General features: G+C 33.9%; 1 protein-coding gene across 2 annotated transcripts; it reads right to left on the reverse strand.

Moving 5' to 3' along the window:
- Nucleotides 1–11,528: 11,528 nt before the first annotated feature.
- LOC133797985 (glutamate receptor 2.7-like) lies at nt 11,529–16,416 on the reverse strand. Of its 2 annotated transcripts, none has more exons than XM_062236137.1 (5): nt 15,933–16,397; nt 13,811–15,150; nt 13,385–13,697; nt 12,351–12,766; nt 11,529–12,247 (listed from the first exon to the last, which is right to left on the reverse strand). In XM_062236137.1, exons 1-5 carry the CDS (start codon nt 16,255–16,257, stop codon nt 11,714–11,716), a joined length of 2,928 nt encoding a protein of 975 aa, XP_062092121.1. In that variant the 5' UTR covers nt 16,258–16,397; the 3' UTR covers nt 11,529–11,713. The 2 variants fall into 2 exon arrangements, with proteins under 2 accessions (XP_062092121.1, XP_062092122.1); XM_062236138.1 differs by having other exon boundaries at nt 11,929–12,247; nt 12,461–12,766; nt 15,933–16,416.
- Between the last annotated feature and the right edge of the window lie 7,363 nt (nt 16,417–23,779).

The following is a 23,779-nucleotide window of genomic DNA, read 5'->3' on the forward strand; positions in this document are numbered from 1 at the left end:
AAGACAACAAGCATTAAGACAAAACAACAAACAAACAACAATAGGAGACAAACATACAAAAGCAACACAACAAAGAAAACAGCACGCAAAGCCTACTAGCCCTCACGCATAAATCTTGAAAAAATAAATTAGCCTACACTTTTTTTTTTTTATTATTATTATTAAATAAAAAAAAGCCAAAATTATCTGTCCAGCGCGTTGTCAGGTTTGAAGCCTCATTTTTGTGCTATGTGATAAAACAATTGACAATTGCCAAAAATGGGATCACAAATTACTTGCATTATTTTTCTTTCTCTACATATCATTTTGGACTATATATTTTATTAAATAATAATTTAGATTATGTATTTTATAAAATATAACAAAATAATACTCTGAACTTAATTTTTGTCAAATTTTTTAAATATGACAAAAATACTCTCAAATTTTCTTAATTAATAAATTAATTAAATACTTCAAAATAAAAAATTAATTAAAAGTTGAATTCTCTCTCATCTTTCTTCTCTTCCCCTCTTCCACGTTCCCTTTCAGTTTCAGATCAGCCTCTCCCACCAGCCCTAGCCACTAGCCCTGTCCCTAGCCCAGACCCCGCACCACCCAGCCCACCCCCGCCCGTCGTAGAAAGAAAATGTCTTTGACATAGCCTCATCTCATGCTTTGACTTTTGCTTCAGGTGGATCTGGTAAGCAGCGACTTCGGTTTTCTTCCCATCTCGATCTTCTTCTTCTTGTTGCTACGCTTCAACACTTCTTCTTCTTCTTCTTATTGGGTAGATCTGGTGCAATGGGGCAATGTCTGGTGCAATGGGGAGGGCAGTTCTCCATCTGGTGCAACGGGGTAACGCCTAGTGCAATAAGGTGACGCCTGAGCTGGGAAGATCTGGGTTGAGTCTGAGTTCGAGGCTGAGGTTCTTGGGTATTGACTGAGTATAACAAGTTTTATGTTTGAGGAAGAAGAACAAAGTTGAGTTTTTATGTTGATTTTCAAATGTAATGTTGAAATTTGTGACTGATTCTTAATTTTGATTTTGAAATGTGTTGAGAATTTTTTATTTTGATTTTGAACTCTAATTTTGAGTGTGAATTTTGAGTTTGAAATGTGATAACAAAATGTGTATGCATATTGTTAGTTTGGTTTGATTTTGTATCTTAAATTTGTTTTTCTTAAAATTTGTTTCTAGGTTTAGAAGAAGAAGAAGAGGAGGAGAAGGATGAAGATAAAGTTTAGAGATAAAGTTCACATTTAGGTTGATGTATTTTAGGTTGAGAATTTGTTTTAATTTTTATTTAATTAATAGAATTGTTATTGTTTTTTAGTTAATAATGTTACCGGTTTCTAATTTTTTAGTTTATATCAAATTTTATTAATTTTTTTATTTAATAATATTTCATTATATAAAGAATAAATAATATTTTTGTCTCCCGAATTATGACCACTGTATGATCGTGCCCCTAAAATGATTCACGATGTTAAAAATTCCCCTCGAACTATGTACGTTACTGAAATATGAGACTTTTGTTAAATTTCGTCCTAGATGGCTAAAACGAAATGATGATGTAGCATTTTTTCCCCTGAACTTTGACTACTACCAAATTGTGCAATTTTTATTAAGACTAATTTAATTTTTTCTTTTTAAAAATGATAATTAAATCCTTAAAAATTAAAAAAAAAAAGTATTTTCAAAGATTAAGAAAATAAAAGTACTAAACATTTAAAATTAATTAAATAAAATTTAAATACCAAAAAATTAAAAATCTAATTAATAGCAAATAACTTTTTTTTTTTACTTTTTCTTTTCTTTTACAATATAAAATAAATATTTTCTAATATAAAAATTAAAAAATAAGTCCTAAAACAAAGTTTTTTCCCCTTTGTCCTCCTCCTCTTAAATTAAAATTTTTATTTATTTATTTAAGTTTTTCGTTCACCTCTTTAATTAAAAGTTTTTTCTTTGTTTTAATATTTATTTGAAATGTTCATTCTAAAATAGTTTTAATTAATATTGTAAGAGAAAAAGTAAAAAAGAGTTATTTGTTGATAATTAAAATCTTTATTTATTAAAGATTTAATTATTATTTTTAAGAAAAAACATATATATATTTTTTTATAAAAGGGATATAATTTGGTAGTGGTCAAAGTTTGGAGGGAAAAATTGATAATTATTCTACACATGACATTGCCATATCTACAGACAAAATATTACGTCATCATTCTGTTAGCCACATAAGACGAAATCTAACAGTTGTCCCATATTTTAGTAACGTACATAGTTTAGGGAGAATTTTTAACATCATGAATCATTTAGGAGGTACGATCATACAGTGGTCATATTTCAGGGGGCAAAAATGCTATTTATTCTAAATTTTAGATGATTTTTTTATTATTTAAAATTAATTTAATATAATTCAAAATTCTTTAAATAAAAAATGTGAGGACATTTTGGTCATATTGAAAAATTATTTGACCAAAATCTCGTCAGTTGTATTATTTTGTTCCGTTTTGCAAAACGCAGGTTCTGAATTATTATTTATCAAAACATAAAGTTCGATCAATAACTTTTACAAAACACAGAGTTGAAAATAATGGTGTTGTTTGGTAACACTTAAAAAAATAGTTTTTTAATTAATTAATTAAAAATTTGAAAATTAAACATAAAATGTGTTTGGTAACTCTATTTTTGTTTATTATTATTTTTTTAATTTTAATTAAAATTTATTAAATTTTGAAAATAGAATTTTTTCATTTTCAAAATTTTTTTGAACAGTTTTCAATTTTTTCTTCTTCTCTTCTTCAAATCAACACCTTATATTGTTAAACAAAAAATAAAAATAAATGTTATCAAACGCGTTTATTATTTTTTGTTTTTAAAAACAAAAAACAAAAATAGTTACCAAGCATATTTTTATTTTTTAAAAATAAAGAACAAAAGTAAAATTATATTTCTATTTTTGTGTGTAAAAAATTCAAAAACAAAAATTTTAGTAAACGGTCCAATATTTACCATTTTTTTTTAAGTACTAATAGTCTTTTCCGTGCATGTCCTATGTGGGAGTTTTTATTTACGTCATATATGACTTGGCTTGGATTAAGTCTTGAGGAACCATTCCTTGGTGGTGTTTTGAAATGGTGCAGCCAAAACTACCAAGAATTTGGAACAACAAAACACTTTTGTAATTCGTAGCACCAAGAATTCAAATGGATAATCATTACATTCTAGGTTAATAGTCAGGGATTTGTCCTTTTACAATTAAGTACCACTAAAAATGACAAAATTGTAGACCAATTTGATTTTTGTGGTGCTTTGAAGAAAACAAATTGAAACGAATGAATTGTTACTAGGTTCCACAGTTCCATCATGTTCATGGTTTTTATATACATATAATTTTTTCTCTTTCTCCAGTCTAATTTTTATGTTGGAATCTAAAAACAAGAGCAATTATGGAATTTTCCATTTGGCTTCTTTTGAGTACCTTCAATAAATAGACTCATCATTCATGGTCCTGTTTTGAATCTATAAGGTCTGAATATAATCTCACATAGCACAAACCAAATGGTGGCCATGTAACTTGTCTTTTTCTTGTAACCGTGCGAGAAATAGCCTTACATTTAATGAAAAATAGGACCACAATTGTATTGTTTTAATAATCTCAACTGTATAAACATGTACATACTTATTTATATTTAGAGTATGTTATAAAAAATAAAAAATGTCTGTCCTTAAAAAATGTAACAGTTCATTGGGAACCCATGTTTTTCATCTAAAAAACACACTAAAAGCCTAGATAGATTCCTCCACAAAGACAAGCACTCATTTCAATATTAGAATATCTAGGGTTGCACAAGGCACCTAATTGGTTATATAGTCCACGATATATATGCTAGGGTAAGCCCATATTTTAACTTTTTTCACTTCCTCGATGGAATGAGTGAGCAATGTAACCACTTACAATACCAAGATCAGCACATAATAAATTAAGCTGGTCAGTGACAGAATATTTATATCACACTTTGCTGCTTTTTACACACCAAAAAGATTTGGGTGCCCATTCTTATTATTATATCTAGACCAGTAGTGGCATGGTGTTGAGGCTGTGGAAATACGTGTTTATTATTCTTGTGTTATTCAATTATTTATCTTTATCTTCATAAAGAAAAACTTGCTAGAAAATAGCTTGGAGTTTTATGATGACTTCATTGATTCTTTTTCCTTCAAGGGTTTCATCTTTATGGAGCTTTTATAAATTCTTTGATGGTAGACAAGAAGGCATCTTTTTTTTTTCTACTTAAGACAATGCCATGGATGACTTTTCAATGCTCATTCTTATTCTTTTATAGCATGCTTATTTTAGATTTCATGTCACATGGGGCCACAAAAAGAAGTGAAAAAGGCTGCACAGTAGTAGAAGTACATAACATTTTTTTTTGGCTCTTCTTTAGTGCACCGATCCGTATTGTCATTCTGTATTCATTAATTAAATTTGGTTTTTTTCCCTCCACTTCATGAATGTGTGTATGCATATTATGAGCACTGTCACGTGATTCACAAATATATTGTACATTGCTCATATGTTGTGTTAGCCAAAAAGAAAACATTGCTCTCACATGTTGTATATATATAAATAAAATGATTGGTGATCTATATAAATCATTTAGAAAACTTTATATATGGTGCTCAGCTCTATCCGGATCAGGATGTAAGCGTTTTCTTTAATAAAAAGATTATTAAAGAGAACTTTATAAAAATGAAGAATAAATAGTTAATATTAAGTGGTGGTGGTGGTGTAGTTGTTAAGATAGATACCTGTTTCGTTCTTTATAAACTATTTAGTTTAGAGTTTGAGTCCCTAAATATCATTATCTGTTATAAGGATTTAAGAGTCTCTGTTCCAATATATATTGAGTCATTGGTGTATTAAATGATGTAAAAGAATGAGAATCCAGCAAAGTCTCTATTTTCATTGGTACTCAAAATTATTATTTAGTTGAAAGAGATGAAGATGAAGTTAACGCCACATGGGTTTTTTTTTTTTTCCTTTAAGAAGATTAACATTGAGCATATAATAAAAATGGAAAAAAATATCTGTGCATGAAGAATCCGGACCATTATTTCTTTATCAATAGAGCCATTTTCTTTTTCATTTGGTTTTCCTCTCCATCTTTGAGAATGTTTGTGCAAGAAGAGAGGCTCTCAAAGTAGACTGGGTCAACATCAAAATGAAGAGCATCTCTTTCTCATATGGAGATGAATAATAGAAAGTATATAAAGTAGGTATGTGCCCATGCATACTTCCAGGGTAAAATATGTGAGACTTGCAAAAAGGTCTTTGTGTGGAGAATATAAAGTTATGGATGACACTAAATGGGCCCCATTGTGAATAAGAGAAGGTTGTGCTTGTGCCCACACTTTCACAAAATTAAATTTAAAGGACACTTTTTTTTTTTCTCTTCTTCTTTTCTTTGCACAAAAATATTAAAGAAAGCTTCTTTTTCCAACTGGATTTTTTTTTAAAAAAAAATACCAACTTTTGGTACGTTATAATGATGGTCAATGAGTTTCAAGCTAATCAAATGGTGACGTTCATTATTTACTTCCCCAGAAGCAAGCACAAAAAATGACATTCTCTCTTCTTTTGTATACTATTTCAGAAAATAATCATGTAAAAAGCTCAATCATGACAAGGACTCCTTTAATATTTATTTTTTTATTGTGATGGCCCGATTATATTTATGAATATTTAATATCATGTTAGCTATTTTTTTTTTCTGGTAAAGAGTTAAGTGTGGGTGACTTTATACTGTTTGAGCATAATTGGACCTTGGCCTAGCTTTGTCTAGTGCTTTCTGAAAATGCCTTTTGTATCTTCTTTGCTAGAAATTCCCTATTCAAGTAAGGATTTTCTTTTTTTTATCTCATTACTATGTCACATTAAGATTTCATGACATCATGGCCTTCCTATGGTGCTTGATTTTTTTTTAATGCTAATTATCATGTTTTCAACTAGTTTGACTCTCTTAAGTAGGAAAAAAAACAGAGTTTAGTGCTCTGAGTTGGCAACATTCAAGATAATATTATTATTAGGTCCATCTTCATTGCTAGTTTGCTAGCTAAGGAAGAAAAACCAACTGTAATTTTTGGAGTTAAAAATTAATTCCAAGTGAAAGACACATTGTCCCAGTAATCTATTACAATTTATTTTAAACTACAGTCCAACAGTACAGCTTCTCTCCACAAAATAATTAACCAAACGACATTCTAGATGTCAAGCCACAAAATGGGCTATAAAACCATAAATAGTGTGCTTCTTATGCTGATAAATGATGCTATAAATGGTAGTTTTGAGTAAATCTGGCATGTTTTCTCCTGGGAAAAATTGAATTCAAAATCTAGCTCAACTTGGTGGATTTGTTTCTTTGCTCAAAACCCACAATTTTATTTGAATTTGTTTCATAAGAAAGTTCACTGTATTGTAGTCTCTTTCAAAGTGAGTAATTATGAAGCTTTAAAGTTAGAGCCCTCAATAAGTTGGCTATAGAATTATGGTCCCTCCAAACCAGTGGTGAATATTTATATACAGTCCTTCAGAGTCCCTGACTAGCCAGATTTAGGTACTTTGTGAGGAGGACACAGCTGTAGTTGGTGAAAATGATTGGTGCCCGGAATAAATTGGTTGCATCATTTTTTCTCTGTCCATTTTATGTAATGATGTATCTTCATTCTGTTAATGGGACTTTTGCAATGGAGTTGTGATGGCCTTGACTGGTCCTTTCCCAATTTAAGTATGGAAAAATTATTAAGAAGAAACAAAAATAAGGGAGAATATGATTGGACAAAAATGCTCACATTTATTTAAGCTTTAATTGGAGAGAGGATTGATTATATGGTTTATGAAGAAGAAGAAGAACGATTAAGAGAATTTAATTTGTTCCAATATCAAGATAATTAACTATAATATGTTGAGTTTACATGTTTTAACCGAGTATTAGGCATTGGTTTTGGATTTTGATATGCCCACAGCCCATTTAACTTTAATAAATTAAAATTGGCAAAGAATATGATGCTTAATGTAAGTCAAAATGTAAGCTACTTGATTATTATTTAGTTTTTTTTTTCTATTCTAAATAATTGAAACACTTGGTGTTGTTTGATAATACTTAAAAAATTTTTTTATTTAATTACTTAAAAATTTGACAATTAAACATAAAATGTGTTTGGTAACTCTATTTTTATTTATTATTTTTTTAAATTTTAATTAAAATTTATTAAATTTTGAAAATAGAATTTTTTCACTTTTAAATTTTTTTTAAATAGTTTTCAATTTTTTTTTCTTATCTTCTTCAAATCAACACCTAATATTGTTAAACAAAAAATAAAAATAAAAGTTATCAAACGCGTTTATTATTTTTTATTTTTAAAAACAAAAATAGTTACCAAATATATTTTTATTTTTTAAAAATAAAGAAACAAAAATAAAATAATATTTATATTTTTGTGTTTAAGAAATTCAAAAACAAAAATTTTATCGCATGGGTCCTTTAAGATCGAAAAAATATAGATAGAAGTGGAGGGATTTAAATACATCTTAAATGTCAATTGTTTAGCCAAATGGTATACAAAGACAAAAATGAGTTGATAAAAAATAAGTGACTTGTATAAGACAGAATTTGCCCAATAAAGCAGTTTGAGTAACTTGAGTCCAAAAAAATCCAATTAGAAAAGTACCTGTTTTAAAATTTTGCCAAATGTGTGGTAGAGAATCGGAGCTTGCCACTAGATTTCTATTGTGATCTACACACAAAATATATATTAAATATCATACATAATAACATGATAAGTATACAACATTTTATGTTAGTGTATATTTTATCTCAACATATTATTACTAACTTTTTATTAGTTTTTTTTTTGTGATATTTTGGATTTATATTTTTTTGGACCCTGTTTTTTTTCTCATTACTTATTTGGACCTTGTGTTTTGACAAATTACTTTTTGGACCCTATGTTTTGTAAAATGGTTAAAATAGAACCATAAATTCAATTTTGATGAAGAGAAAAATTAAATATAACAACATAGTTTTTAAGCATAATGATTTTATTTTTGTTCTGAATTGTTAGTTTGGTAAATTATTTGTGATTTTAGTTGATAAAATATTGACTAAAATCGGGTTTATGATTCTATTTTAACTATTTTACAAAATATATGGTCCAAAAAGTAATTTGTCAAAACACAGGGTCCAAACAAGTAATGGGAAAAAACACAAGTCCAAAAAAGTATAAACCCTATTTTTTACTGATAGTTGATATAGTTGCAATGCTTATCTAATATATTAATCATTGAATTTCAAGACTCAAATTAAAAGAGAATTTTACAAAAATATAGTAAGATTAAACTTAGTTTTTACATATATATATATATATATATATGGACAAAAAAAAATAATGCCACAAAATGTGGGTAGTTGACAAAAATAAAGTTCAACATATAAAATATCCATAAAATTATAAAAAAAAAATATCATAAACAAAATATCCACTCTTACTCTCACTACCCTTTCTCCCTCACACCTCCCCTAGGCCTTCTCTATGCCTTTTCTCTCATGGCAATGGGAGCCCTCTCACGTCGGTGACCAAAACGGACGTTCTACCTCCGTCTTCTTCTATCCCTCATCCTTTTCCTTTATTCTTTCTTCTTCTTCATGGTTATTTTTAGATCTATATGATTTTGTTTTTTAGATTTGGTTTTTTTTCTTTTTTCAGATCTGATTTTTTTTCTAGATTTGGCTAAGTAATTAGTTACCATCATGATTGTTTTTTTTTTCTTCCCGAATATGATTTTTTAGATCTGGCTAAGTAACTAGTGACCTTTACGAGCATTTTTTCCCCCAGATTTTGCTAAGTAACTTGTTACCATCATGATTGGTTTAGGTTAATCTACTTATTTTTTTTTTATTTAGGTTTTATATTTGATTGTTATTAGCATAACAAGTTCTTTTGATATTGGTAATCGGTTACCACCATATTACTAAAACTATAAAAACTAATTTCATAGTGGTAATCAATTACTATTACATCACCAAAGAAAAGTGATAACTGATTACTACCATATCAAAAAATAAAATCATAGAGATAACTGGTTACACCAAACCGTAATCAAATGAAACCTACTACTCGTACAATGAAGATGATAAAGAAACGAAATTACGTGATGGAGAAGCTAAACTAAGAATCAATCAAGTACTTGCATGGAAGATGGAAAGACTTGATTTGATTTTTTTTAATTAATTAAAAAATAATATTAAAAAATACAAGAAAAAAAAACCTTTTAAAATGTAATTTTTTTTAAAAAAATAATTATAATGTGAATGACAAAAATACTTTCACAAAATATTAAAACTGGTTACTAAAAGTTCATCAAATTAAAATATGGTGTTACAACTAAATTATGGTAAAAAAATTCGCATAAAAAAGTAACAAAAAATGCAATATAAAATGCACAAACTCTTGAAAATTTTACCATATTTGGTGTAATTTTCACAAATTATAATGAGAAACTAATGTGACCCGATGAAGTTGGCCTTAGTGACTTTTAAAAAACGCAGATGGGAAGCTATCACAAAAGTAAGCAAATCTTAAAAGGTACTATTCTATGTTTTGGGCCTTATTAAATTTAGAATTTGGGCTAGGTTCTATGACTTTCATTCTTTTGATTTTTTTACTTTTATGAAATTTTTAATAGAGTTAAAAAATATGGCTTTTTTAAAAAAAAGTTAATCTATGATTTTTTTTTTAAAGAATTTTTACTTTTATGAGTTTATTTTCCTATATTTTTGTATAAAAGTTGGTTAATGCCATAGTTTTACTCTTATTCAAGTTTTATTAATTTGGAATGGTATGTTTGTAATTTGATTATTATTTTTTTAGCTTATTTGTTTTTTTATATTACTAATTTTATATTAAAATTTTCTTAGGTTGTTTTGTAATTTTTTTTTTGTAATAAGAATTGTGTTTATTATTTTATTTATTTATTATAAACATTATTTTCTTTTTTTCTTTAGATTGTAAGTTTATTTTTTCAAATTCCAGGTAGGGTAACTAGTTACTTGATTGATCTTTGACAGTTATGTAAAAATAAAATCTTAGAGCTAGGTTAAATAACATGTACCAAGAGAGGTAACCAGTTATTCTGAAAGAAGTAACCTTCTGCCATAAGAGGGGTAACCAATTACCATAAGAGGGGTGACTAGTTACTCATATTAAATATGAAAAAAAAAACATCAAATTTGAAGGAAAATGAGGAATAACATTTCATTAAAAAAGGAAAAAGAATTAACTATTATTTCAGTAACATAGGTAACTAATTACCCCTGTGTTGGCTTATGTGTTTTGGTTTAAATTTAACTTCCATATTTTAGTTAGCTACTAATTGCGTTTCCCATATTTTAATTTTTTATTTAATAAAATTTCCCATACAAATTAAGAAAAGTATAATTTCCATATTTTTCCACATTGATAGTATAAAAGCTATATTTTTGAAAAAATTCCATTTATTTAATGAAAAAGCTATTCCAAGAAACTTGATTCCAATTTTATTTACAAAACTAACCCCATATTTAATTTACAAAAAGTATCATTTTTCAATACCAAAATTAACAATTCACATAAATATGTATATGTATAAACCGAATTTAACAAGAATAGTCTCCTATACAGGTTTTTCAAATGTGTTTCAACTAATTTTTTTTGGTAACTTCAAACTACTTTCTCTTACTCTCTTATGTCTATCTTTTTTTTATTCTTTCTTTCTCAGTTCCAATCTCTCTCCTTGTTTTCTCTGTCTAATTTATTAATCTCTTATTCTTTCATTTTCTTCGGCGTCCATGCGATATGGTATGAGTTTCTTTAGAATTTTTTCTATATATATTATATCTAAATTTTATGCTTGTTTTTATTCTTATTCATGTGGCTGCTACTATTGCTAATAATGCTGCTTTTCTGCATGTGAGATAAATTGTTATTAAAGAGTAATTAAAATACTAAGTTGCCAAAACTATATGTATTCTTTTGTCATGTTGTTTCTACATAAAATTCTGATTTGACAATTTATTTTCAATCTAAAAGTAAAAAAAAAAAAAATTCAAAACAAGACATGTTTTAAAAAGTAACTAATACAATATGTTAGTAAAGAGTAACCTAAAGTCACTAGAAAGCTATCAAAATAATAAGTCACTGTTTAAATCATAGCAAAAGTTAGATGTTACCAAAAAATAGTCAAAATAATATGTTACCATAAACCAACTAAAATAATAAGTTCTACAGTGTAACAAAACTAGTAAGTTGTATAATAAAAAATAACCAAAGGATTAAATGTCAAAAAAGACTAAAATTAATAAATCACAATTTAATTAGTAACAAAAAAAAGTTACTAAAAGCAAATAAAGTAATAAGTTCTATAATGTAACAAAAATAGTAAGTTATATTTTAAAAAATAATCAACGCAATAAATGTAAGAAAAAAAAAATAGAAGAGTAACTAAAATTAAACAACCACATTTTAATTTGTAACAAATATGTTACTAAAATAACTTAAAAGGTAACAAAATTAAAAAAAAAAAGTTCCAAAAAGTTTTGAGAACCAAGATCCATTGGTACAAGTGAAGTTGAGAAAAATTAGTGGTGGTCGATTTACATAAGAACAAGAGGGAAAAGAGAGTAGAAATTATTGTGTGTGATTTGAATTAGTTGAGGGGCTCGGGTGAGAAGTGGTGTTAGCAATGGGATCCTGATCAAGAGGGACTTCAACATGAACAGTACTACTACGACTGGTTCTTCTACAAGTAATAGTAGGCTCTTCACGTGAGCTCTTTTGAAAGGTATGCGAAGTCAAGTCCTTTTGGTCAAATATTTCAAACATTAGACGAATTCTTTTCCAAATTGAAGACGAGACATCGTGAGGTTGGGTTGTACTTGGATTAGAGCTCAAGATAACGTGCCTTTGACCATAGAAAAACATAGCACCATGTATTGCAAGAGCCAACAATGACGAAACTCCAGCTATAAGGAATAGTCCCCAAAAGCTTTCTAGCCCAAGACTCCTTGTGTTTGAAGAAAGGACCTGTACGTTGTATGGGTCTGGACAATCAGTTCGTGTGTGAAACCATTTTTTCTCAATGTTCTTAAGAATCTCTCCTTCTGTTACATTCAATATTGCCCTTGAAACATCTGGGACTAGAGGAGACCCTCTTGGAAAGACCTGTAAATTGTTTTGTCATATATACACATAAGAGTTTGCTTGTATCGATTTCTTTTGATCATAATGAAGTAGATATTAGAGAGAGATAGAAAAGCTAGCTTACAAAGCCAAAACCATCAGTTTTGAATGTTGGATCAATCATGGTGTATTTGGAGCAATATTTTTGTAGAAAGAGCTTCATGTAAGGGATTTCATCGAATGCAGCTGCAATACCTTGGTCACGTGATGAGGTTGTGTGATTTGAAAATGCCTCGTCTAGTTCTTCTGGAGACTTATAAACCTTAAGCTGAGAATCATGAAATCCTATGTCTATTAACATTCCATGAACAAAAGAGCCTTCTACGTAACCAACGTTGTCTTTGTTCTGTAGTAGTTGGGTAACGCTGGTAACAGTAGGTTGGAGTTGTTGGACTGTTAGAAGTGATGTTAGACTGGCAGTGTAGCTTTGAGTCAGAATCAGTACCACAAACACCCATATGATTGTTACGAACCTTGCCATGTTGCTAATCACTTTTTCCCCTGTTAATAATATATAGTTGGTCATATATATATAATATATATATATACTTGATAATATGTTACTGTGCATTAAAATTATTATATGATCATAATATGATACAAAGCGGTGTATGACTAATAGTATATAATGTTGGCCCTAAGGTGGTGGGGCATTGTGACTTTTAGCTAAGGTTGGGAATTACTCTTTGTATACATTATTATACTACATTATATTATGTATTATGCGATGTTCCTCTTTGTTGGTGTTTTTGATCCTTTTATTGTGAGTTGTTTGATACTCCTTACTCTAGAGATGTACCAAAAGATATACTCTTAGTATTGGAAACTGATATAAAAAATCTTCAAAGGAACTTTGCAGTCATTTGAAATATATTTATTAGTGGGTATTCGGTTTGGAGACTACTATTGTGAAGCTAAATTCCGTTTGGATATTACTATTTTTTTTAAAAATTTAGAGTTCATGATAATATGTTCTGTAATGTACTGTAACATGGTCTTAATTTATATATATAATATACATAATGTTAAGATTTTTCTTTGCTAGGGCTATGCACCTCTTTTGTGTTCGGCTACCGCTGTTTAATAATTAATGTTAATGTAAAGAATAAAAGAACTTACTGTATGCAAAGACCATGATTGAGAAGGAGAACGAGAAGGTGGTGCCAATTTGGTGCAATGGGGGACCTCTGAAGTCCTCGTTTATTCGGTGTTCAAGAACCCAAACCACGAAGCCAATGAATACGAAAAAACTAGCGCTTGTTGCCCAAAGATCCCAAGTCAAAGGCTTCAAAAAAACCCAAGCATTCTTGCTCCTTTGGTCTTTGACTGGCACTATCATTTGCACACCAGATTCTGTATATGGCAACGTAAAATCAACGTACAATGACCTGTTGGCTCTAATCGTTATGTCTCCCACCGCAACATCGAAATTCTTTCATATTAAAAAAAAAAATCAAAGCTAGTTATGAAACTCATCAAACCTAATAGTTTGAATCAATTCAGGAAAATAAATTGTAGTATCAAGAAAGTTAATTATATACGTACTCCAAGATAAACTTGATAAACCAAATCATCATAAGTTCCATTACTCTTCCAAGAAGAATTCACAAATGGAATGAGCTCATACTCAATATTGTAGGGTAACCTTTTCATTACGGCTTCAAATATCTCGATGCAAAATCCAGTGACATTCGTGGTGTTACTGCTTCTATTAAGTGAGACATCAACGAACTCTTTGAAACCACCTCTCATTGGAACACCCACTTTTAATTTCGTCTTATTTATTGGAATATCCCATCCTTTGGGAATGGATTTTGATCCTCCAGGCCACATAATCAGATCTAAATTATCCTTGGAAGTATTGTATTCTGTGCTTGTTGATTTAAATGTCAAATTCCTTAATAGGCCATGTTTTGGGGTCCAAAATCCAATCACATTTTCTCCACTACCATTGACAACATTGATGATTTGATAAGTTGAGGGCTGTAATTGCCTATTAGCAAGGCTAAAATTCCCTGCTAGCCCTTCAAATCTTACATTTAATAAGGCTTCACGAAGTTTAGGACCACTCAAAGATACCCCAAATGTGTCAAGGTCCGTTGAGTTGACTGAAACATTGTTATTATTCTTAGTCTTGTGAAAGCCAAATCTTCCATTATCATTCCTAATAACCTTTTCTGCTGCCATGGTTAGAGCCTTAGTAGCATCATAAGCCCATAATCCAAAAACATTCAATTCTTCGTTTTTGAATTCCCTTTTCCACCTTGCTCTGAATTCTTTAAGCCCTTTTGACTCTGGAACATAAGTCTTTATTCCCAATACTCCATTCATAGAACGAACCGCCGAAGACTCCATGCTACTAAATAAATTAGTCATCACATTTGTCACAATCCAAACATAACCTTCTTTGAACATTCCAATCTCCCTTGCTTTAGCAAAAATCTTGGTGCCAAACAACGTGTCGTTTGTATGAACAATAAACACTCTAGTTTCCATATTCATCAACTTGCGGAGCTCTTCACCAATTTGGTCAACGGTCACTGAGAGAGGAATAACACTTCTGTAAGGGACACGAGCGTTGACTTCTAGCAAGGCATCGGTCAAAACGGGTATCAGCCCTTCTCCATATTCGCCGTATGAGTAAATTGGCACGACTTGTTTCCATCCAAAGGCTTGAACTAGAGCACTTATGGCTTTTACTTGGGACACTTGGTTTTCGTTGGCTCGAAAAAAATAGGAGCTTCGGCTCAGAGTTGGGCTGGTAGCTGAATATGATATTATGGGGACTTGAGCTTGTTCTCCAAGTTCAACCACAAAGTTGGCCTCGCTCGATGTTACCGGGCCCATAATGGCTACGACTTGTTCGTTTTTTATCAGGTCCAGGGCTTTGTTTCAACCGAAAAAATATGATACCATAATATCAATTATATTTGCCTTCGATATGAATTAGGTAGCTATATTTATAGACAAGGATGGAAATTGTAGAGCTTGACTAGAAAATATGATGTCATTGTACATTTCTACCTATAGCTTTTTTAAAAATTCGTCATCTGACAAAATAATTGACAAGTGTCACAAAATGACAACTATTAAAGGTCTATTATTTATTCTACATAATACTGTATTTTGATCTTGACAGTAAGTGGACCTTCATTTTTGTAATATAACAACAACTAGCTCATCTATATATATTAATGTTTGTCCTTATTTGCAAGTCTATGGTAGACTAGGGACTAGTACTACTGGACCACAAATTAAAGAGTAACGACAGGGGCAACCTTTCTACACCACTGGATAGCAAATTAATTAAATTATGCAGCAAATATTTTTTATCAACTATTCTTCCGCTATAGACAAAGATTTCATTTTTGTAATATGCTTAATTAGTATTATTTTCTGGAATAAGATAAGCTAACTATTCTTTTAACGATGAGAGAATGGAAATATTCTAATTTAATGCTACTTTAATTGCGTTATTAGATATAATTAACATGTATAGGGACACCCTAATAGTTAAGCTTGTGTTATAATGTGAAAATCTCTGTATTAAATATTTTGACCATTAAAGCTCAAATTTCTAAGTAGATAACTAATTAATGACAACTATTGGAAACATATATAAAATAAATAAATTGGGAGTTGAGAATGTATATATATATATAAATACCTGCAGCAGCAGCACCAACGACATCAGAGTTGGAGTTTCTGGTATGAAGCACCAGTTTGGTGGTGTAATTACGAGCGTGAGCATGAGCATGAGCATGATGAGCATGGGCATGAGCGTGAGCGGGGTACAAGTCAGAGAGAGCCATTTTGATGCACTTCAGCCCCATCCTTCCCACCAATTGATCATAGTCCACAACCATACCCACCTTTACTTTCACTACAGCGTTGTTTGAGTTTTTTGCCATCGCTAAATTTGACAAGAATACACAAACAAGGGAGACAATAATCCCAAGATGACAGAACAAAACATTTATAGATTTCTTCATGCTTAATTGTTTTCAGAAACCCTCACGAGTTATTTTGCTTTTGTGTGTGTCCACATATACATAAACGTCTAATGTATATGAATAGCAGAAGGCAGCTTCTGAGAAATTTCATGCTATACCTAAATATCAACATTAAAAGATTAATTTGGCATATATATAAACATATTGACTTCGACTCACATGTCATTTGTTCAAGTTCAAGTTCAACTACCATTTGTCCGGCCGGGGTCTACATATTAATGGTTTATATATTGTAGGGGCTACATGTTAGTGAAGCCCAAGAGGTTGGCCCAATCACGTTAGAGCCCAAAGGAGTGCAAGAACATTGAGAAGCTGGGAAAATGGTTCGGCCCAGGATGCTGAAGAAGCTGTGTCCGCTGAAGAGGCGCACAACACAGAGGCAGGAGACCCGAGTAGCAGCAGAGCATGGGAGAACCGAGCGTGTGCCAAAAGGGAGCGTGCGAAGCCTCGCTGGATGAGGGAGTACGTGATGAGGCTGGGAAGTTGAGAGTATGTGAGGTCATGTAACTAATTTCAGTTAATTTGTATTTGGCTAGAGAGTATATATTATTTGGCTGTTGAAAATACTGGGTTATGTTGAATGAAATAGCAATTTGATTGCCTTGGAGATTTGCTCTGTCTCGAAGAGAGCTTGACACTAACACTAGTGCTTTCATTGCTTTCTTCCTCCTTCATTATGAAGAACGAAGAGATTGCAGCACTTTTGCAGGCTTTGGACCTCAAATGGGAACAACGTTCTGAGTCCCAACTGGAGCATCTCAAGTCTTTGCTGGATGAGCGTTTGGCTCAACTGTCATCACCATCGTCGCCGAGCATGGGTGGGGAGGCAAGTGCCATTCGTGAGCAGGTGTCGCGTGAGAAGGGAAGGCAATTTGATGCTGATTCCGACTCCTGTGAATTGAATTCGATTATCAAAACTTTGCGGGTTAAGGTTCCACGTTTTGATGGTCAGAATGTTGATGATTGGATTTACAATATCAACAAATTTTTTGATCTGCATAGAGTTGCCCCAGTTACGCGACTTGCTGTAGTCGCCTTTCACTTGGATGGAGCTCCGTCAACTTGGTTCCAATGGATGGAAAAGGGAGGCTCCATTACAGACTGGGACTCATTCATTTCGACATTGCAACTACGATTTGGGGCCTCAATCTATGATGATCCTCTGGGCAGGATTTCGAAGCTCACTCAGACGGGTCGTGTTTCTCAGTTCCGGGCGGAATTCGAATCCCTCATGCCGTGCATTTCGGGTGTGGTCGATTCTATGTTCTTGAATTTTTTTATATGGGGACTCAAGTCGGACATTCGATGGGAATTGTTGCTGGCCAAACCGATCGATTTGGCGAACGCTATGGCAAAGGCTCAGTTATTTGAGGATCGGAATGAGGATTTAGTAAGTCGACAGAAATCGGAGGGCCACCGCTCGGGTTGGTCGATAAGGGCCGTGACGGCTACCCCATTCACTCCGCCAGCTGCCTTTACTGCTTCTAAACATGGTTACACTGCTCCCACCGTTACAAATCAGCCACCAATAACTCAGGCAGGTATCGCCCCTCTTCCTATAAAAAAATTGACTCCCGCTGAAATGAAAGACTGTCGCGAGAAAGGCCTCTGTTATACTTGTGATGAGAAATTCAGTTATGGTCATAAGTGCAAGAATAGGATGCTAATTATGTGTGTTCAAGAGGATGAGCTTGCGATAGGAACTGAATTAGACGGACAAGACTTCGACACCGCAGAAGAGGAAGTGAGTCTCAATTCACTTTCGAATTCGATGAACCCCAGAATTTTTCGTATTATTGCCAAACACGGCAAAGAGTCCTTGGAGGTGCTAGTAGATACGGGCAGCAACAACAATTTTATCCAAGAGGCCTTGGTTCATCAACTACAACTGTTTTCGGAGGAGACCAAGCGATTCAAAGTCTATATGGGTAATGGGCATTTCCTTTTGTGTTCGAAGATTTGTAAAGGAGTCAAACTAGTTTTGCAGGGACACAAGTTTGTTGTGGATCTTTATGTGTTACCGATTTCTGGTCTAGAGGTGGTTCTCGGAATGCAATGGTTGCAGACTTTAGGTCCATGTATTCATGATCATAAAGAACTCACTATGGAGTTTTCATGGAAAGGTAGTGTGGTGAAGTTAAAAGGATCGACTGATGTTTCGACACATCAGCTCTCTTACGCTCAATTTAATGCATATTGCAAGAAGGGGACGTGAAGATGTTGTACTGTTTGTCTGCTGTTTTGGAAGACCAAGGCACGGCCGTGGCTGCCTTACCTGATTTAGAGGCACATTTTCCAGCACCGGGCAAGGGTATTCTCACTCAATATGCCGACATTTTTACTGAACCCAAGGAGCTGCCTCCTTACCGAAGTGTGGACCATCGCATCTTCTTACAACCGGGTTCCCCTCCTGTGAACGTAAGGCCTTATCGGTACCCGCATTTTCAGAAGGACGTCATTGAGAAGTTGGTGCAAGAAATGATGGAAATGGGATTTATCCGACAAAGTACCAGCCCATACTCATCTCCAGTTTTGCTTGTTAAGAAGAAGGATGGCACGTGGCGATTTTGCGTGGATTATAGAGCTCTTAACGGAATTACAGTCAAAGATCGTTTTCCTATTCCGACTATTGATGAGTTGCTAGACGAATTGGTCAGCGCTGAGGTGTTTTCTAAGTTGGATTTGAGGGCTGGCTATCATCAAATTCGTATGGATAGACGCGATGTTCACAAGACAGCTTTCCGTACTCACGAGGGCCACTATGAATTTGTGGTCATGCCATTCGGACTCACTAACGCCACATCCACATTTCAGGCGGCTATGAACCAGGTTTTTCGCCCATTTTTGCGTCATTTCGTCATCGTTTTCTTCGATGACATTCTCATATACAGCAACAATGAGGAGGAGCATGTTACTCATTTAAAACAAGTAGTGCAGTTGCTTAGGGAACACACCTTCTTTGCTAAACTCAGCAAGTGCCAATTTTTTCAGTAGACTATTGAGTATTTGGGCCATTTAGTTTCCTCCAACGGAGTACAGGCTGATCCTTCGAAGGTAGCAGCCATGGTCAATTGGTCGATTCCACGCACTCTTAAACAGTTGAGGGGTTTTCTCGGCCTTACGGGGTATTATCGTCGTTTTGTGGCTCACTATGCCACTATTTCAGCGCCACTTACTGAGTTACTAAAGCGAGACAACTTTGTTTGGACTACACTAGCAGCCATGACATTCACCCAGTTCAAGTAGGCTATGACTGACACCGTCGTTCTTAAGCTGCCAGATTTTTCCAAAGTATTTATTTTGGAAACGGATGCATCCAATGTCGGCATAGGCGGGGTACTTATGTAGGACGGGCATCCCTTAGCCTATTTCAGCAAGAAATTGGGCCCTCGCTTTGCGGGTGCTTCAGCCTATATCCGTGAAATGAGGGCCATTGTCGAAGCAGTTTCGAAGTGGCATCAATACTTGTTGGGGTGACATTTCATCATCCGAACGGACCATAAAAGCCTCCGTGAGCTGCTTACACAGGTTATACAAACGCCGGAGCAATAACAATTCATCCGAAAGTTGTTGGGTTTCCAATTTTCTATAGAATACAAGGCAGGAAAATATAATTGTGTGGCTGATGCTCTTTCCAGGCAGCATGAAGGGTCACTCTCATCCTTGCACTTAGCCATTAGTGTTGGGCGATTTGATTTTCTATAAGAATTGCACCAAGAGAACATCACTTGTCGGGATCTTCGCCAATTCCATGAGCAATTACAGCAAGGGCAATTAGATGCTACTCAATACACGGTTAGAGAGGGGCTGTTATATTACCACCAGAAATTGTACATCAGCCACACTTCAACTTAAAGCAACCATTGCTGCAAGATTTTCATGCTTCTCCTTCGGCGGGACACGCAGGGGCACACCGCACTTATCTCAGGCTGAGTTCTAATTTTTTTTGGTAGGGTATGCGCAAGGATGTGCGCCAGTTTGTATTGGCATGTTTGGTCTATCAAACGATCAAATATTCGCCAATCGCACCTTACGAGTTGCTTCAACCATTAGAGATTCCCGAGCGAGTGTGGGAAGACTTGGCTATGGACTTTATTGTGGGATTGCCTAATTCACATGGAGTGACCAATATCTTGGTGGTTGTGGATAGGTTCACAAAGTATGCCCATTTTGGAGCGCTCCCGAACCATTATTTCGCGACTAAAGTAGCTGATCTTTTTTCCAACATGGTGATTCGCCTTCATGGTATGCCTCGAACTATTGTCTCAGACAGAGACCCAATATTCACTAGTGCTTTTTGGAAGAAATTGTTTGAATTGATGGGCACGACATTGAAGATGAGCTCTTCTTACCACCCGCAAACGGATGGTCAAACCGAGGTCACCAATCGTTATCTTGAGCAATATTTGCGTGCCTTTATAGCCGAGCATCCTAAACAGTGGAGCAAATTCTTATCATGGGCGGAATACCATTACAACACCAGCCATCACTCCGCTATTGGCATGACCCCTTTCCAGGCAGTTTATGGTCGTACTCCTCCGTCCATACCAGCGTACACTCGTGGTGCTACTACTATTCAGACCGTGGAAGCTGATTTACTGACGTGGGATGAGATTCTTCACCATTTGAAGCACAACTTACAGCAGGCACAACAGAGGATGCAACAACAGGCCAATAAAAAGCGCTGCGATATTGAATTCCGGGTCGGCGAGTTGGTGCTGGTCAAACTCCAGCCTTACAGGAAAACTACTGTGGCCCACCGTCTCAATTCCAAGTTATGTCGTCGTTACTTTGGCCCCTTTGAGGTCCTAGCTCGTGCGGGTCCAGTCGCTTACACACTGAAGCTTCCTCAAGGGAGTCGCATTCATCCCACTTTCCATGTTTCTTTACTGAAACCATACCATGGCAGCCAGCCACTAACTTGTTACCCGCTGCCAGAATTTAACATTGCCAACAAACCTGTTATGGTTCCATTGGCCATTATCGCTACTCGGATTCACCTGAGGAATAACAAGCCTACTCGGCAAGTACTGGTTCAGTGGTCTATAAGCTCGCCTGAATATGCCACTTGGGAAGATTTCGACACGTTCGTTCAGATGTACAAGCTGCCCAACCTTGCGGACAAGGTTTGTTTCGGGGAGGGAAGTAGTGTTAGTGAAGCCCAAGAGGTTGGCCCAATCACGTTAGAGCCCAAAGGAGTGCAAGAACATATGAGAAGCTGGGAAAATGGTTCGGCCCAGGATGCTGAAGAAGTTGTGTCCGCTGAAGAGGCGCACAACGCAGAGGCAGGAGACCCGAGTAGCAGCAGAGCATGGGAGAACCGAGCGTGTGCCAAAAGGGAGCGTGCAAAGCCTCGCTGGATGAGGGAGTACGTGATGAGGCTGGGAAGTTGAGAGTATGTGAGGTCATGTAACTAATTTCAGTTAATTTGTATTTGGCTAGAGAGTATATATTATTTGGTTGTTGAAAATACTGGGTTATGTTGAATGAAATAGCAATTTGATTGCCTTGGAGATTTGCTCTGTCTCGAAGAGAGCTTGACACTAACACTACACACTTGGACGTAAACACTACGTACGTGGTTGAATCAAGGTTAAGTAAGTTCATATATGTTATAACTATGTTTTAATGCATGCATTTTTATTTGGCAAATTATGATCCCTGATGCATTTGGGTTGTGCTTTGGTTGCATCTTGAGATATTCGTGGTTTCACTTGCCACGTTGGACCAGTTTGTTTAGTTAGGTCTTAACTAATTATGTTTAGTTTGTTAATGGTCTTTTATGTTAGGATCTTTGCCTGCCTTTATACTGCTTAGTTTTGGGCTTTGAGGGTAGAGCTAACCATTCCATTGTTACAAAGAGTTTCTTTGTTTTTGTTATTTTTCTCTCTAACAGTTTTGTTGCTGGTTTCTTGGTTAGAAGTTCTTTGTTTTCCATATTCTTCACGGAGAAGAACAGAGGGATATATCACTACAAAAAATAAGGCTTATACCGAGAACAAATGTCGTCGGCATAAGCCTGAATGTTCTCGGTATAGCTTCCATCGAGAACTTGTTCTCGGGGATACGTCCTCGGTACAGCCGCGTCGGTAGAGGTAAACTTCTACTGACGACATACAAGATGTGGTCAGTATAAGTTGTACCGAGAACATGTTGTCGGCAGAGATTGACCAATGTCCTCGGGACACCCAACCCAAATTTTTCATATTGATGGGCTATACCGAGGACAATGTCCTCGGTATAGAATTAACCAATAATTTTTTTTATATATTTGTAATGTTTATTCACTTATTTATTTAAATTGAATTAAATATAAAACAATAGAATCAAATTAAAACACTTATATTTAACATATAAATCAAAACATAAGAGTACATTTACTGAATCAAAATAAAGACTTGTCCTAAACATGAAAATGTAATAATCCATAGTAATAAAATTCACACATAAGTCCTACTGACTCGGTGCTCCAACATCGGGATCATCAGGTGGTGGTGGGGCACATTGAGATCCCAGGGTGATACATTGAGACCGAATGTGCTCCTCTAATTGCCGAATACGCTCTCTCATCTCAGACATCTCTTCATCTCTAGTTTGTGGAGGATCAATAGTAAATGGAGTTCGGTCCCTTATGTTAAGGATACGTCCATATCCTTTCTGGTGGCCCCGTCGTTTTTCGAAGACAGTTTGTACCAAAGATATGTCTTCATCTTCAAGCGCACTCGAAACTGGTGTGAAACTCTCAGTATCAGTTGTGTCTGCTGTGTGTCACGATATGCACGCAATTCCTCCTATGATACAATGTATAATGTAATTATGTATTGTAAACAAACAATTAAAATTTTGAAAAATGTTTAAAAAAACTTAATGTACCCAAGTATTTTTGGCTGTCTCTGTCACCCACCCTGTGCCTGATTTATGGTGAGTATCCATCCAGCTATTCGGGATGGGCTCAAGTTGCCCAGTCTCTAAATTGCGCTATCACGTACATATATTTTTATAAAATTAATAATTAAACGTAAATAAGGAAAACAAACTAAAAAATAATTAATTAACTAACTTTTTTATAGTGCAGTGCTGGGATTGACTGAGAACCTCCATAGCTAAGCTCTTTCAGTTTCTTCCTATTTTCCTTGTTGACCATAGAACGTTTCTGCAAAAAGTTATCGTTAGTAATATATTTAATTAAGATAGTTAAGTTTAGCAAGAAATTAATACCGTAATTTCTAGGCATTGGAAAAATTCAATGGCTTTTTGCCACTGCGTATCCGTGCAACCACCATAACGATTTTGTGGCCCATTAATCGTTAAATGCTCTTTAATATCGTACTTCCAGTCAGAATACTTTTTAGCACACGAAGTATCAATGCCTCTCAAGATCCCAGGCATGTGCCCTTGTCCATATCTAGTACGCCCAATATCAAACAAATCATCCTAATTTACAAACATTTATTAGTAAATATGATATATAACATAAAATGAGAATTAACATAAAAATACA

The sequence above is a fragment of the Humulus lupulus genome, chromosome 8 (genome assembly GCF_963169125.1).
Source record: "Humulus lupulus chromosome 8, drHumLupu1.1, whole genome shotgun sequence".
NCBI lineage: Eukaryota > Viridiplantae > Streptophyta > Magnoliopsida > Rosales > Cannabaceae > Humulus > Humulus lupulus.